This window comes from Myotis davidii, unplaced genomic scaffold, assembly GCF_000327345.1.
Source record: "Myotis davidii unplaced genomic scaffold, ASM32734v1 scaffold209, whole genome shotgun sequence".
Lineage (NCBI taxonomy): Eukaryota > Metazoa > Chordata > Mammalia > Chiroptera > Vespertilionidae > Myotis > Myotis davidii.
In genome coordinates, this window is record NW_006300047.1 from 3,251,456 (window position 1) to 3,263,870 (window position 12,415).

General features: G+C 45.4%; 1 protein-coding gene across 1 annotated transcript in view; it reads left to right on the forward strand.

Annotated features, from left to right (window-relative positions):
- Nucleotides 1-12,415, forward strand: part of GRIN2A (glutamate ionotropic receptor NMDA type subunit 2A) — a 381,557-nt gene that overhangs the window by 356,583 nt on the left and 12,559 nt on the right. Inside the window, exon 13 of the mRNA XM_006776302.2 lies at nucleotides 7,378-7,616. Coding sequence (XP_006776365.1) covers nucleotides 7,378-7,616 — 239 coding nt within the window. The remainder of the gene's footprint in view (nucleotides 1-7,377; nucleotides 7,617-12,415) is intronic.

Sequence of the window (12,415 nt, forward strand, 5' to 3'; positions counted from 1 at the left end):
TCTGTGAATTCAGTGAAAACTTCCTGGAGATGGAGACCTCTGAATTGTGAACCCCACATATAGCCATCGCCAAGTTTTCAGCATGATACCACGCAGCTGGTGTATCCACAATAAATTGTTATGGTGCTGGTGATACTGACGTTGTTACATATCTTGGAAGCAGGAGAGTTTAATCTGGACATTCTGCCTGCCTCTGAGGCCATGACCCAACTCTACTAGTCGTTGTGTTACTGGGGTAGCATTTCCTGGTGACCTTCCTCCACACTATAATGCCATTTTTCAAATCTTTCATCCCTCACCTACCTGTGACAGCCTGCCTTCTGTTATATGTGAGGAGACCCTGGGCTTCCGTGGACAACAGTTGAAGAATCTTGGGTCCACCAAGCACACAGCTGGTCTCATCCAATGGCCCCGCTGTTCCCAGGATACACCAGACTTCTTAGCATGAAAGCTGAGTCCTTTGCAATGAGCTCCTGCCCTTCAGGCTCCTTCTTTGATCACTTCCTTCCCCCAAATCTCTGATCTCAAAACACTCCACGTTGTTTTCCTGCCTATGGCCCTATGCAAATTCAATCATCTTATCTTGCCATAAGCACTGATCTGCAGGTCTGCCTCTCAGGACTCTGAGCTTGTAGGGGCCAAAGACTGTGTTATCCATCTCTGTGTACAAATACAGAGATGCTGACTCCATGCTAAGTGCTCAAGAAATTTAATGAATGGATGGATGGATGAAAATGAGTGAGTGAATGAATGTGGGAAGGAGCAAGTCAAAACTAAATGATGTCAATCGGTTGGAGTATCAGTCCATACACCAAAAAGCATTAGTTGCCTTGACCAGAAATGAAACAAAATATTAAACCCAGCTTCTACAAGCCACATACTATTTCTTTCTATACAATCACTGCCTAGGGTCAGGTGCTTTGGCCAGAGACCAAGGGAAGAAAATATGTAGATGTGTGCCTGCAAGGGCACATGTGTGGGCTGATTTTAGAAGATGTACTGCAGCAAAGTCTCAGGCCCTGCGTGAAGCCTAAAGGGTATAGGTTCACAACTGACTTTTCACCACTGACCTGAGGGAGAAAGGCTCAACAGTCTGAAGGCTGGTCACAGTGCATGCTGTAAATCCTTTCCGGAAGCAATGCCCTTAGTGCTCGGACAGTCTTAAGAACAGGCTGAGATCTAATCTGAAAAGCAACTGCAGTCCCTGGGGAGGTGGGGAGAATGAGTCTGAGGGCTAAATAAGGAACTGATTTCTCTTCCCATTGAACATAGATTCTTCTTGGAGGCCTGCGCCTTCTCTCTGGACATGCATCCTTGGACTCATAGGCTCCACGGGAGGGCACGGGAAGGAGAATGTGAGCTACCCAGTGCCCCAGCCTCCCTCGCTTGAGGCAGGAAATAATGTGATCACCAGCAATACTGATTGCGTAACAAGTGTGTTCCAGGCACTGCACGTGTGCACCCTCATTGAATTCCAACTAAACTCCCATGTGGTAGATGCTGTTGTCCTATGTTTGGTAGGTGTTAGATCTGGTGCTCAGAGAGATTGAGCAGGTTCCTTCACCTCTCTGGCCCCATCTGTAAAATGGGTGTGATAATGGCACCAGCCACATTAAGTTGATATGAGGGCTTGTGGCTTAATTTCAGAAAATTCTATAGAGGGCCTAGAAGAGAAGATAATTTATGTAACTTTGTTAAATAAAAAGAATTGAAAAGTTGATAAATGCATGGGTGTGGGGATGGATATATAAGAGGAATATCTGGCTCAAGATCAAATGGGTAGCACCTGTTGAAGGTGGGAGTTGAATGCAGGTGGTCTGGTTCTCATACTCCCCCCTGTGACTATGTAGCCCTTACAGGATGATTCAACACGCCCCCCAAACCCTTGGGAAAGGGCATTACCATTTGTAGCTCATCCCAGTGTTTTCTACCTGAAACCTTCTTTCCTATGATGTGCTGGATGGTGTCTACTTAAATTTTTATTCATTCATTTTTGCAAATCTGAAAGCCGTGACTTCTGCCTTATAAGTGAGTGGATGGATGATGTGAGAGTCCATGCTGGTGGGTGGGCCCGCTGTCTGTGTCCTTTCTGCACAGGATTCAGTCTGACCAATTCTGTATGTTTCATGGAGCCTCTTGCAGCATCACCCAAAATGCTAATGGCAGCAAGTCTCAGACATACATGTGCACAAAGCTGTCTCTGAAATCCTTGCCTGTTCCCTTCTAGATTTTACATCTCTCTGGCTCCTGCTTCTGGAAGCCCCACCATGCTGCCTTTTAACTGGCAGCTTTAGGGAAGAGAGAGAGAGGTCTTTGACACCTGGTTTGACACACAACCTTCCTAGGGTGGCACAGAGCTACGAGGCTGGCAGAGAGACCCGTGCTGGCAATGCCTTCTTCCCTGAAGGTAGATATAGGAAGGTCTTCTGAACAGGTGTAACTTCCATGGATACAAAGGCATCTTCAAGTGCGCGTGAGCTTCCTGTCTGTCATTAGAGGTATAAATAGAGAGAGAGAGAGAGAGCTCTGGGCTCTCAGGTGCAGAGAGCGAGACAATAGACAATACGGGCCTGGCTGCAAACTCAGCGTTGCTCAGGCTCCCTCTCCTCCCAGGAGAGCTCTCAGCTTTTGTCTTTGCAGTGAGAATGAGTCTGCTGCAGGAAAGACATTTAATTGTCCCATTTACCAGCTCCAGTTTACAAGATCACGTCGACAGGGATCACGGCCTCTTTGTAACAGAGCAACTGACAGCCGAATGAACATCACAGCGCTGCTCCTTGGAAAAATGGCACTTGCCGCTTTGCCAGCTGACGACATGCAAATGCCCAGCTTCTTAGCTGGGGCCCACTGCACGTTCCCTCTTGCTCTGCATTTTCTCTGTTTATATGGCAGAAACGCTCACCCCACAGACCTGCACGTTTTGCAGTGCTGCCCCATTTAAGCCTGGGGTTGTAAGGAAAGAAACAAACGGAAAATACAGGTTCAGCGCTTGCTATGTGCTGCAGGCCACGAGAAACACCAAAATCATAACACATGGTCCCTCGTCTCCCTTAAGGAGATTACAATATACTTGAGTAAATTAAAAACGAAATAAAGTATTTGAACTGCAGTTCAGTACACGCGTAGCAGAAGGCTGTGAGGCAGGAAATGAATAACTGGAAAGTGATTGGAACAGGCTGCAATTGGCATTGAGAACTGCGTTTTGTTCTCCTCTCTGGATGTGGGTCTGGTTTACCCAGTGGACTTATTCAAAGAGAGAGGCGGTTTTTGGGCAGAGGGCAAGGGAAAGTCTTGATATTCACATTCTGAAAGGAATCAAGATGATGTGTCTTATACCCAGACTGACAGTGTTACAGGTACACAAGCCTGGCTGTCTCTGAGACAACAGCAAAAGGAAGATGTGCTGGGAATGTGACAGAACATGGGAAAAGACCCATTTTTGTGTCCCCACAGACTCCAAAGTGTGGGAAGTCAGCGGCACACAGTATTTTTGAGGGGATGGCCTCAGAGTTTTTTTGACAAGACGAACCCATACTGTAACTCTTGGACAAGGTGGTGGCAGCGTTGAGTGGATAATGAGATAATGTGACAGTGTCTCCCATGACGTTTGCAGCTCTGTGGAAGCACCGGGGGTTGCTGGGAGGAGAGGACTGGAAATCAGGATAGCCCTTCCCATCACTTTGCCTGCACGACTGAGTAACCAGCACCTTTCCTTGTGAAGAATTTCTAAAGCGGCACATATCCTATTTTCTCCTTCCATGAATACATACGCGGTTTAAATCCTGATTACAAAAGTTATACATGCGTATATGGTTGTGGACAATGGAAAACCCAAGGCCCATGTGCCCTGTCATGCTGCAAACACAGAACTCAGGATTACATGCAATTGCACATATGCACATTCACACTCTCCCACACTCCCACACTCCCACAGTGCACAAAGTGAAAAAGAAAGGGAATTCTTTAGGCGCCAGAAACAGAGGGGACTCAGATGTTCCCATGGCACTTTTCAGCTGAGGTGCAGCATCTAAGGGGAGACGGCCTTTAACATCCACTTGGGGTCCATGGACCATGCAAGGGAGTAGAAAATGATACCACTGCATGAGGCTGAGACCTCGAGCGAGTCAACGCATCTGTGAAAAGGAGATTAGATAAAACTGTCCATCAAAGTGAAGAAAGTACAAGAAGGTTTGCCATCTGTTTGAAGCTCTGAGAAATTAACACCAAAATGAGTATGGAGGTCTAAATGTATGCTACTGAAATGGTGTGGTAATTACAGTAAACAAATTTCATACTAAAACTGGTGCATTGCAAGTCCCTGGGACTGTGATGGAAGCAAACCCAGAACCCCACATTGGGGGCACTTCTATAACCCAGTGTGCTTGGGAGCCCTCTGGGTGTAGGGGGAGAACCAGTCTGCTGAAGATGAGCTCATAACCAAAAGTTACTAATGTCACAGGGAAGAAAGCCACCATGAGATGCAGCACACACAACCAATAAGATGGGAACCCCAAGAACCAAGGGAGCGGGGAGGAGGCAGGGCAGAGAATAACCCAAAGACTGTGGGGTTGAATTATTAAATATAAAAGTTTTAAAAATAACAGAGGAGTAGGACAGTACAATCAAAAGAACTGGCAGATGTACCACAGTTTTCTAATCCATTCATCTATTGATGGGCACTTAGGCTGTTTCCAAATCTTAGCTATGGTGAATTGTGCTGGGGGGTGGGGTGGGGGGGGTGGTAAGAGATCAACCGAAGGACTTGTATGCATGCACATAAGCATAACCAATGGACACAAGACACTGGGGAGGGGGTGGGGTGAGGGCATGTGCCGGGGGTCGGGGAGGCCGAGGGAAGGTCAATGGGGAAAAAAAGGCGATCTAATGGCAGGACAGAGAGATAAAGGAATGGGAAATATTAAAACAAAGTTAATAACCTAGAGGATAGGATGAGAGGGTCCAGAATAGTTTAAACAAAATTGTCAGAAGCGAAAAAAGCCAGGATTATCATGTGTCATTGGAGAATTGTGTTACCACTCACTGCACACCTTATTAGAATGGCTAAAATCCAAAACGCGGAGAACATTAATCAGCGCGGGTGAGGATGTGGAGCAGCCCCCATTCACTGCTGGTGGGAATGCATGATGCCATGGCCACTTCGGAAGGCAGTTTGGCGGTTTCCTACAAAGCTAGACATACTAGTAGTCTCACCGTGCAATCTAGTGACATGCTCCTACGTATTTACCCAAAGGCATTGAAAACTTGCATCCACAGACAAAACCTACACATGAATGTTTATAGCAGCTGTATTCATAACTGGTTAAACCAAGGAGCAGCCAAGATGTCCATTGGCAGGTGAATGGACAAACAGACTATACATGTATGCGATGGAATATTATTTGGCAATAAAAAGAAGCAAGCTATCAAGTCATTGAACACGTGACTTGATACAAAAGAATCTAAGTACATTCTGTTCAGTGAAAGAAGCTTGTCTGAAAAAGCTACATACTACATGGTTCCATCCATATGATGTTCTGGAAAAGACAAAACCAAAGAGGCTGTTAAAAGACCAGTGAATGCCAGGGGTTGGAATGGGGGGAGGGAGCAATGAATAGTTGGAACACGGGATTTTTAGGGCAGTGAAAATATGCTATGATACTGCAATGGTGGGTGCTTAGCATTAAGTACTCAGCAATACCCACAAACCTACGAAGCAAAGAGTGAACCACAATGTAAACTGTGGACTTTAGTTAATAGTAATGTATCAAGATTGGTTCATAAATTGTAAAAAAGAAAAATGCCACTGTCAGTGTCAGAAGTTAATAGGGGAAAGTGAGAGAAATGGGGGCTAGGAGTATGTGGAAACGCTCTGTACTTCCTACTCTAAAAATGAAAGTCTATTAATTTTTTTAAGAAAGACAGGATGGTGAGAGTTAATAAAACAGTCATTTGATTAAGTTCTTCGAGAGGGATCCAGTAATCAGGTGGACTATTTCCTTTGTTTTGCTCTGCATGTCTCTTGTATCTTAGAGATCACACACACACACACACACACACACACACACACACACGCGCTCGCGCGCGCACGCATGCACTTCTAGCTTCCATTTAGCATTATGTGCAGACTCCTTGATTTTCACTGCCCTTGAAGGGTAGTGTGTAAAGGCGGAATCCTAGTCTAAGTGCCATAGTTGAGTGAATTGCTAGACAGTTAGTATGATTGCTAGGCATTCAGATCAGAAAATTTCCTCCTAAATGGCAACTGGATAAAATGCACATGAGAGACAAAATAATGCTAAGCATGCCTATTACCTTATTTCTTTGAAAACCCCACTTGCTTCTTTAAGTGCTGACTGGAGCGGGAGGTGTTTAATTTACCAGGGGCCATTCAGAGCCGGTTGGGGTGCTTCCTTTCAATCAATCCTTTGAGGCCTAAGTGCATTATTTGTGGGTGACCATTTGAAACAATCCTGGATGTTCTTTTAAAGGAAGAGGGAAGCCTTAGCTGGTTTGGCTCAGTGGATAGAGCGTCAGCCTGTGGACTGAAGGGTCCCGGGTTTGATTCCTGTCAAGGGCACATGCCTGGGTCGCATGCTCGATCTCCAGTAGGGGGCGTGCAGGTGGCAGCCGATCAATGATTCTCCCTCATTATTGATGCTTCTATCCCTCTCTTCTTCTCCCTTCATCTCTAAAATCAATAAAAAATATTAAAAAGAAATAAAATAAAATAAAGGAAGAGGGAAGAAGAAACTAATATATTTGAAGACGATGGTGTGCCAGGCACTGCGCTGGGCATTTTCTTCACAACAGTACCAAGAAGGCTGCAATTTAATGAGTTCCTGTGATTCAGGCACTACATTTTGTAATTTTACATATGTGAGTTTGATCCTCACTACAAATGTGGGAAATAGGCAGTGTTATTATACCCATTTCACAGGCAGGATAACTGTAGCACCGAAGTCACAGCTAGTGAGTGATGAAGTCATAACTGGACTGCAGGTCTTTCCACTGTAGCTGGCTGCCAGTTTAGCCCATGTCCTCCTCCAGGATCGGGTGTGTTTGTGGTTGAGATAGAGAAAAATAGGATGGGCAGAACATAATGATAATGACATGAACAAACAAAAAAACGCAAAAAGGCAAAAAGGGGACTATGCCCAACTATACATTATCTCATTTCATCTTCCTACAACAGACAGTAAGTAGGTATTATTATCATTACCTTCACTCAACAAGTGAGTGATGCAGACTAGGAAAGCTCAGTAATTTGCCTTCAGGTTACACAGCCACAGATCATGGATGTGTATCCCAAACCCAAAGATGCTTGCCCCAGAGTGCATGCCCGCTTCTCACTGCCTGTGGGTCGTATCTTCTGTGCAGGTGAGATGGAGGAGCTGGAGACGCTGTGGCTCACAGGGATCTGCCACCACGAGAAGAACGAGGTGATGAGCAGTCAGCTGGACATCGACAACATGGCAGGCGTGTTCTACATGCTGGCGGCCGCCATGGCCCTCAGCCTCATCACCTTCATCTGGGAGCACCTCTTCTACTGGAAGCTGCGCTTCTGTTTCACGGGCATTTGCTCTGACCGGCCGGGGCTGCTCTTCTCCATCAGCAGGGTCAGTACCCGTGGCGGCCACTTCCTTTTGCAGTAGCGGGTCCAGGGAAGCATCAGGCGTCCAGAGAATCAGGGTGTCTTGACTTTTTGCAGGAAAGGGTCTGAATCTTGGGCGTTTATAAGCCACGGTTTGCAAACCCAGATGACTATATTAGCCAGAAAAGAAGGGTGAATGGGGGAAACGGGCTGGGCATGAGAAAGGCAGCACCAATGATGTGAAAAATAGCTTCTGAAATTGGGTGTCTGGGTGAGGGAACAATGCAGGATCCCAGGACCTGTGACAAACTGCATAATGCTCGCCATGCCTGAAGGGGGCAGTCCTCCTCAGTGGAGGATGGGAATGCAGAGCGAATATTATCAGGTCTTATTTGTAAAAGAGAAAATAGTGGTCTGATTTTGCGTGAAACCTTTCTATTTTAAATATTAGTAACTAATTCCATTAAAACACACACACAAAACATCATGTGGGCCAAACAAAGCAGTCTGTGGCCTCCATTATTAGCACCCAGGCATGCTATGCCACACTACTAACATCCCTAGGCAGGATGTGACAGTGTGTACATGCATTCCAACAGAACGTGCAGGACAAAACGTAATCTGCACACACAGCCACGCTTTGTGTACATGCCCCAACAAAACACGGAAAGCATGCGCAGTGCAATAGTGTCTGCAATGAAGCCAGATGTGAAGACCCATGAGAAAATGCACACACATCAAACAAGGCAAAATACACATTCAGCCCAACATAAACTACAGCACAGAGTACACAGGCGATGGGAGTTCCCATGCAATACAAGAAAATCTCCTTTTATTCTGTATAACATGGCTTGTGGGTGTTGCCATAAAAAGCACATGTGACATAATTCACCAGTAATAATAACCATCATGGAAAATGCTTATATTTGTGAAGCACATGTATGTTCCAGGCACCTTATAAAAACTTTATACCCTCTATTTCATGTAACCTACAAACCAACTCTATGTAATTAGCTCCAGATTACAGATGGGGGAACTCAGAGTTATGAGGTTAGGGGTATTACCCAAGGACACACAGTTGTGGTGGAGCCATGGTTTGAATCTAAATAGTGTACCATCCAGAGCCCACACTCTTTTTTTTTTAAATATATTTTATTGATTTTTTTACAGAGAGGAAGGGAGAGAGATAGAGAGTTAGAAACATCGATGAGAGAGGAACATCGATCAGCCGCCTCCTGCACATCTCCCACCGGGGATGTGCCCACAACCCAGGTACATGCCCTTGACCGGAATCGAACCTGGGACACTTCAGTCCACAAGCCGACGCTCTACCCATTGAGCCAAACCGGTTTCGGCCAGAGCCCACACTCTTACACATCCAACAAATAGCAAATGCAAGCAATATGAGAAATTTGATACAAATCATACTATACAATATATATGTGCATGCAACTCACATAATGTGTTCACATATTCAACACAATCTAGTAATTTACTTACATCATAATAAAAGCATATACATACATATTGTTTATTCATCATCTAACATAGTAGAACATTATCTGTCTACTAGAGGCCCAATGCATGAAATTCGTGCAGGAGGCTCGGTCCTCACAGCCTTGGTGGCTTGCCTTGGCCCTCGCAGCCCTGGCTTCATCTGGAAGGTTGTCCAGAAAGATGTACGGAAGGTCGTTTGGCTGTCTGGTCTAATTAGCATATTATGCTTTTATTATTATAGATTTTGTATCAATCATCTGTCTGTCCATCTCTTTCTCCACCCATCCATCCATCCATCCATCCATCCATCTATCCATTCATCCATCTATTCATTCATCCGTCTGTTCATTCATCTGTCTGTTCATTCATTCATCCACCCATCTATCCATCCATCCCATCCAATCTATTTGTCTCCCTATTTCTCCCATTTACTCTCCTTGGAATTTTTTTTCACATGTGTTTAATGAATTTGGATTTGAAACATGGTGAAAAATATTTCTTAAAAACATCTAATTTTATATGCTAAGCTTTATTGAGTAAGCCAAATCATTGTTTAAAAAGGAATTTTTGTATCCTTAGCATTTAGTGATTTTAAAAACCTTGGAGATTCAGAAGGTACACATTAGCTTAGAGAGGAGGATTTATTTTCTCCATTCAATGGCACTGTAAACTTGAGTTTGGTGCAAATACATATTTCTTAATTAGCTTGATGGCATCTAAACACACAGATTGCTTAAAAATAACAGTGTGCGTGCATATAGCTAGGTATGCCAACTTTAAGCTAATTCTCCCTGCCAATTACTAAAGGCTTCCCATATCCAAAGATTCTGGGATTGTTATTGGCAAATGCATACTGTTGCATTTACTTATAAATCCTGCTGTGTTTGGAAAAGCATTTCCTCTGTCTGAGATACCATTAAGGAAGCCAAGTTGATAGGATCATTATTATAAGAAATGAACGAAATCCCTCACTCCTGTTCCAAGCATCTTGAAGAATGGGAGTGTTGGTGGGGCGGGGGGCTGGGGGCGGGGAGATACTGAGCCCACAGGAGCAGCTGTTGTTGTGTTGTGCATTGACGGGCTGGAAGAGCTGGAATTTGAATATCAGCCTCCCTTCCCTAAGCCAGAGTAGACCCCTCATCCCATAGGAGCACTGAAGGGACTTGTGTGCCCCTTTGAAACTCCCAGCAATCCTCACTCATGCCCCCAACGGTTGCAGGGAGCCCTACAACAGCAACTGCCCTCCCTCCTTCTCCCCAGATGAGATTTGTCTTTTAAAATAAGCAGAGCCTGGTACGTGTGAATAAAAAGATCTCATCCTTAATGTACTTTTCTCATTCTGAGTTTACCTAATAAATCTCTCTCTCATTTATTAAGGGAACTCAGAATGGGCTTAGCCCCCGATGCTGCGCCTAGAAGGGCTTCTGGGTTGCTAAAAAGTGCTCTTCCTTTTCTGGTCAAGGGCCAGCACACATTTTTTAAACTGGTCTGATGTGCATATGCACACACATGCCACCTTACATATATGCTTGCATACAGTGTAGAGAACACACACCAAAGCAAAAGTGTCTTCAGTGTGTACACACCGTCATTTCCTGTGAAATAAAACCTGCAGTGGGGAATTCCCAAGCAAAGAACCTACTTTCCTACAAATAGAAGATTACAAGGACACAATGAATTGTGCCTCGTGTGTAAATGAGAGCCTGGGCCATTGTCCCTAATCCTCGCCATATCCTATGAGGTTGAGTTGATCACACCCATCCTATGAATGGAGAAACCGAGTCCCAACAGGTTAGAATGGGACCCTCCTGTTCAGCTACGTTTCCTTGAAACAACAGAGGTCTTCTCACTTCATCTCTCATGCCAGAAAAATAAGTATGAGAGAGGAACTTTTGTCTGAGTGTGTAGGGTTGAGTCTCCTGTTTTTGTCAGTGTCAGACACCTTTTCATCTGAAATTCACGTCTACCCCAAGGCAGGGTTTCTGCACACAAGCCAGGTCTCTCCATCACCATTTCTCTTTTTTAGCATATTGATCAGCCAGACAATAGACATAAAGTTATTGCGACACACAGACACAGACATGCAACCCTCCTTGTGGGCTTGTCCCTTGGGAAGCTCCTGGATAATTTGAACCAATACAAACCTGAGATACGTGCACGTGTGGAGCTGCCCAGGGAGAAGGCCAGAGCTCAAAGAAACCACTTATTTAACATCAGAACCAAGCTTCTCCCACAGCTGTGGCCTTTGTCTCCAACAACTTCCCAAACTGTGCCCTCTTGTCTGCAGGATGCCCTTAACGTTTGTTTTCTCTCTCAAATGCTTTCCCTCTCATGTAGAAAAAAGTATTCACTGTCACCAGCACAAAGAACTGCCTCGGTTGTCTCCTGAGATTTAAGGAATGGGGGACACAGCAAAGCCACGGACTCGGGAGAAGGAACCCAGGCATCTTCCCGATGAGCTTGGATAGGACAGCTGGAAACAGTGAAAAAGGCTTCTGGCTCGTCCAGACCTGGGATGAGCCCCCTGTGGGTTCAAGAGGGCACCCTAATTCCACAATCCATGAAATGCAGCCAGGATTATGAATAACAGAGAGGAATACAGAAAGAGTGAACTCTGCAGGAAGGAAAGAAACACAAGCCCAGGGATTTGGTTCCCGAGGAGGGTCTTGGCTGCTCACCTAAGAAGGAAGCCTCAGTGGCTTTGGAGAACAAACCTTTGGTAGGAAAGGGTAGCTCCCACAAAATGGGCAGTGCATGTTCATCCTGGTGTGAAAGGAGAGGTGCAGTGACATAGGAAGGACAGATCAGGGGGAACAGAGCAGCTAAAAAATTTATAATAAGGAGGAGAGAGAAGCTCCTGGCAGGTGAACAGCCCGCCACACAGGACACAGAGAAGGAGACTAAAGACAAGGCTGCAGGAAGGTGGGGAAAGGGCGCGGATGCCAGGACCACGCAGCCCAGGGTTGAGTGTCAGAGAGAGAGATGCTCAAACGCACAACCGTAGGTAGGCTTTTCTGTTGACCTCTCTTAGAAGGCTGGAGTGGAGACTGTCTCCAGAAAACTATAAGAAAAGTACAGCAGGCTTGCGGCTGTCACAGTTCCTTGAGCATCTCTGCGGGTGAAACTCGTCCCCACCATGGGGAACTGATGGAGCCACTATTATCACGGTCCACAGTTAATCACGTATGCTTTACACAAGTCCATGCCAAAGTCAGCAGCAGCTGCCGTGTTCGCTTTTACAAACCCCTCTCAGGCTGGCTCCTCATCAGTCTTGGGAGGACCAGGTCAAATCCTGCCGGCTTGATATGATTGTTCCTTTTAGGTCTG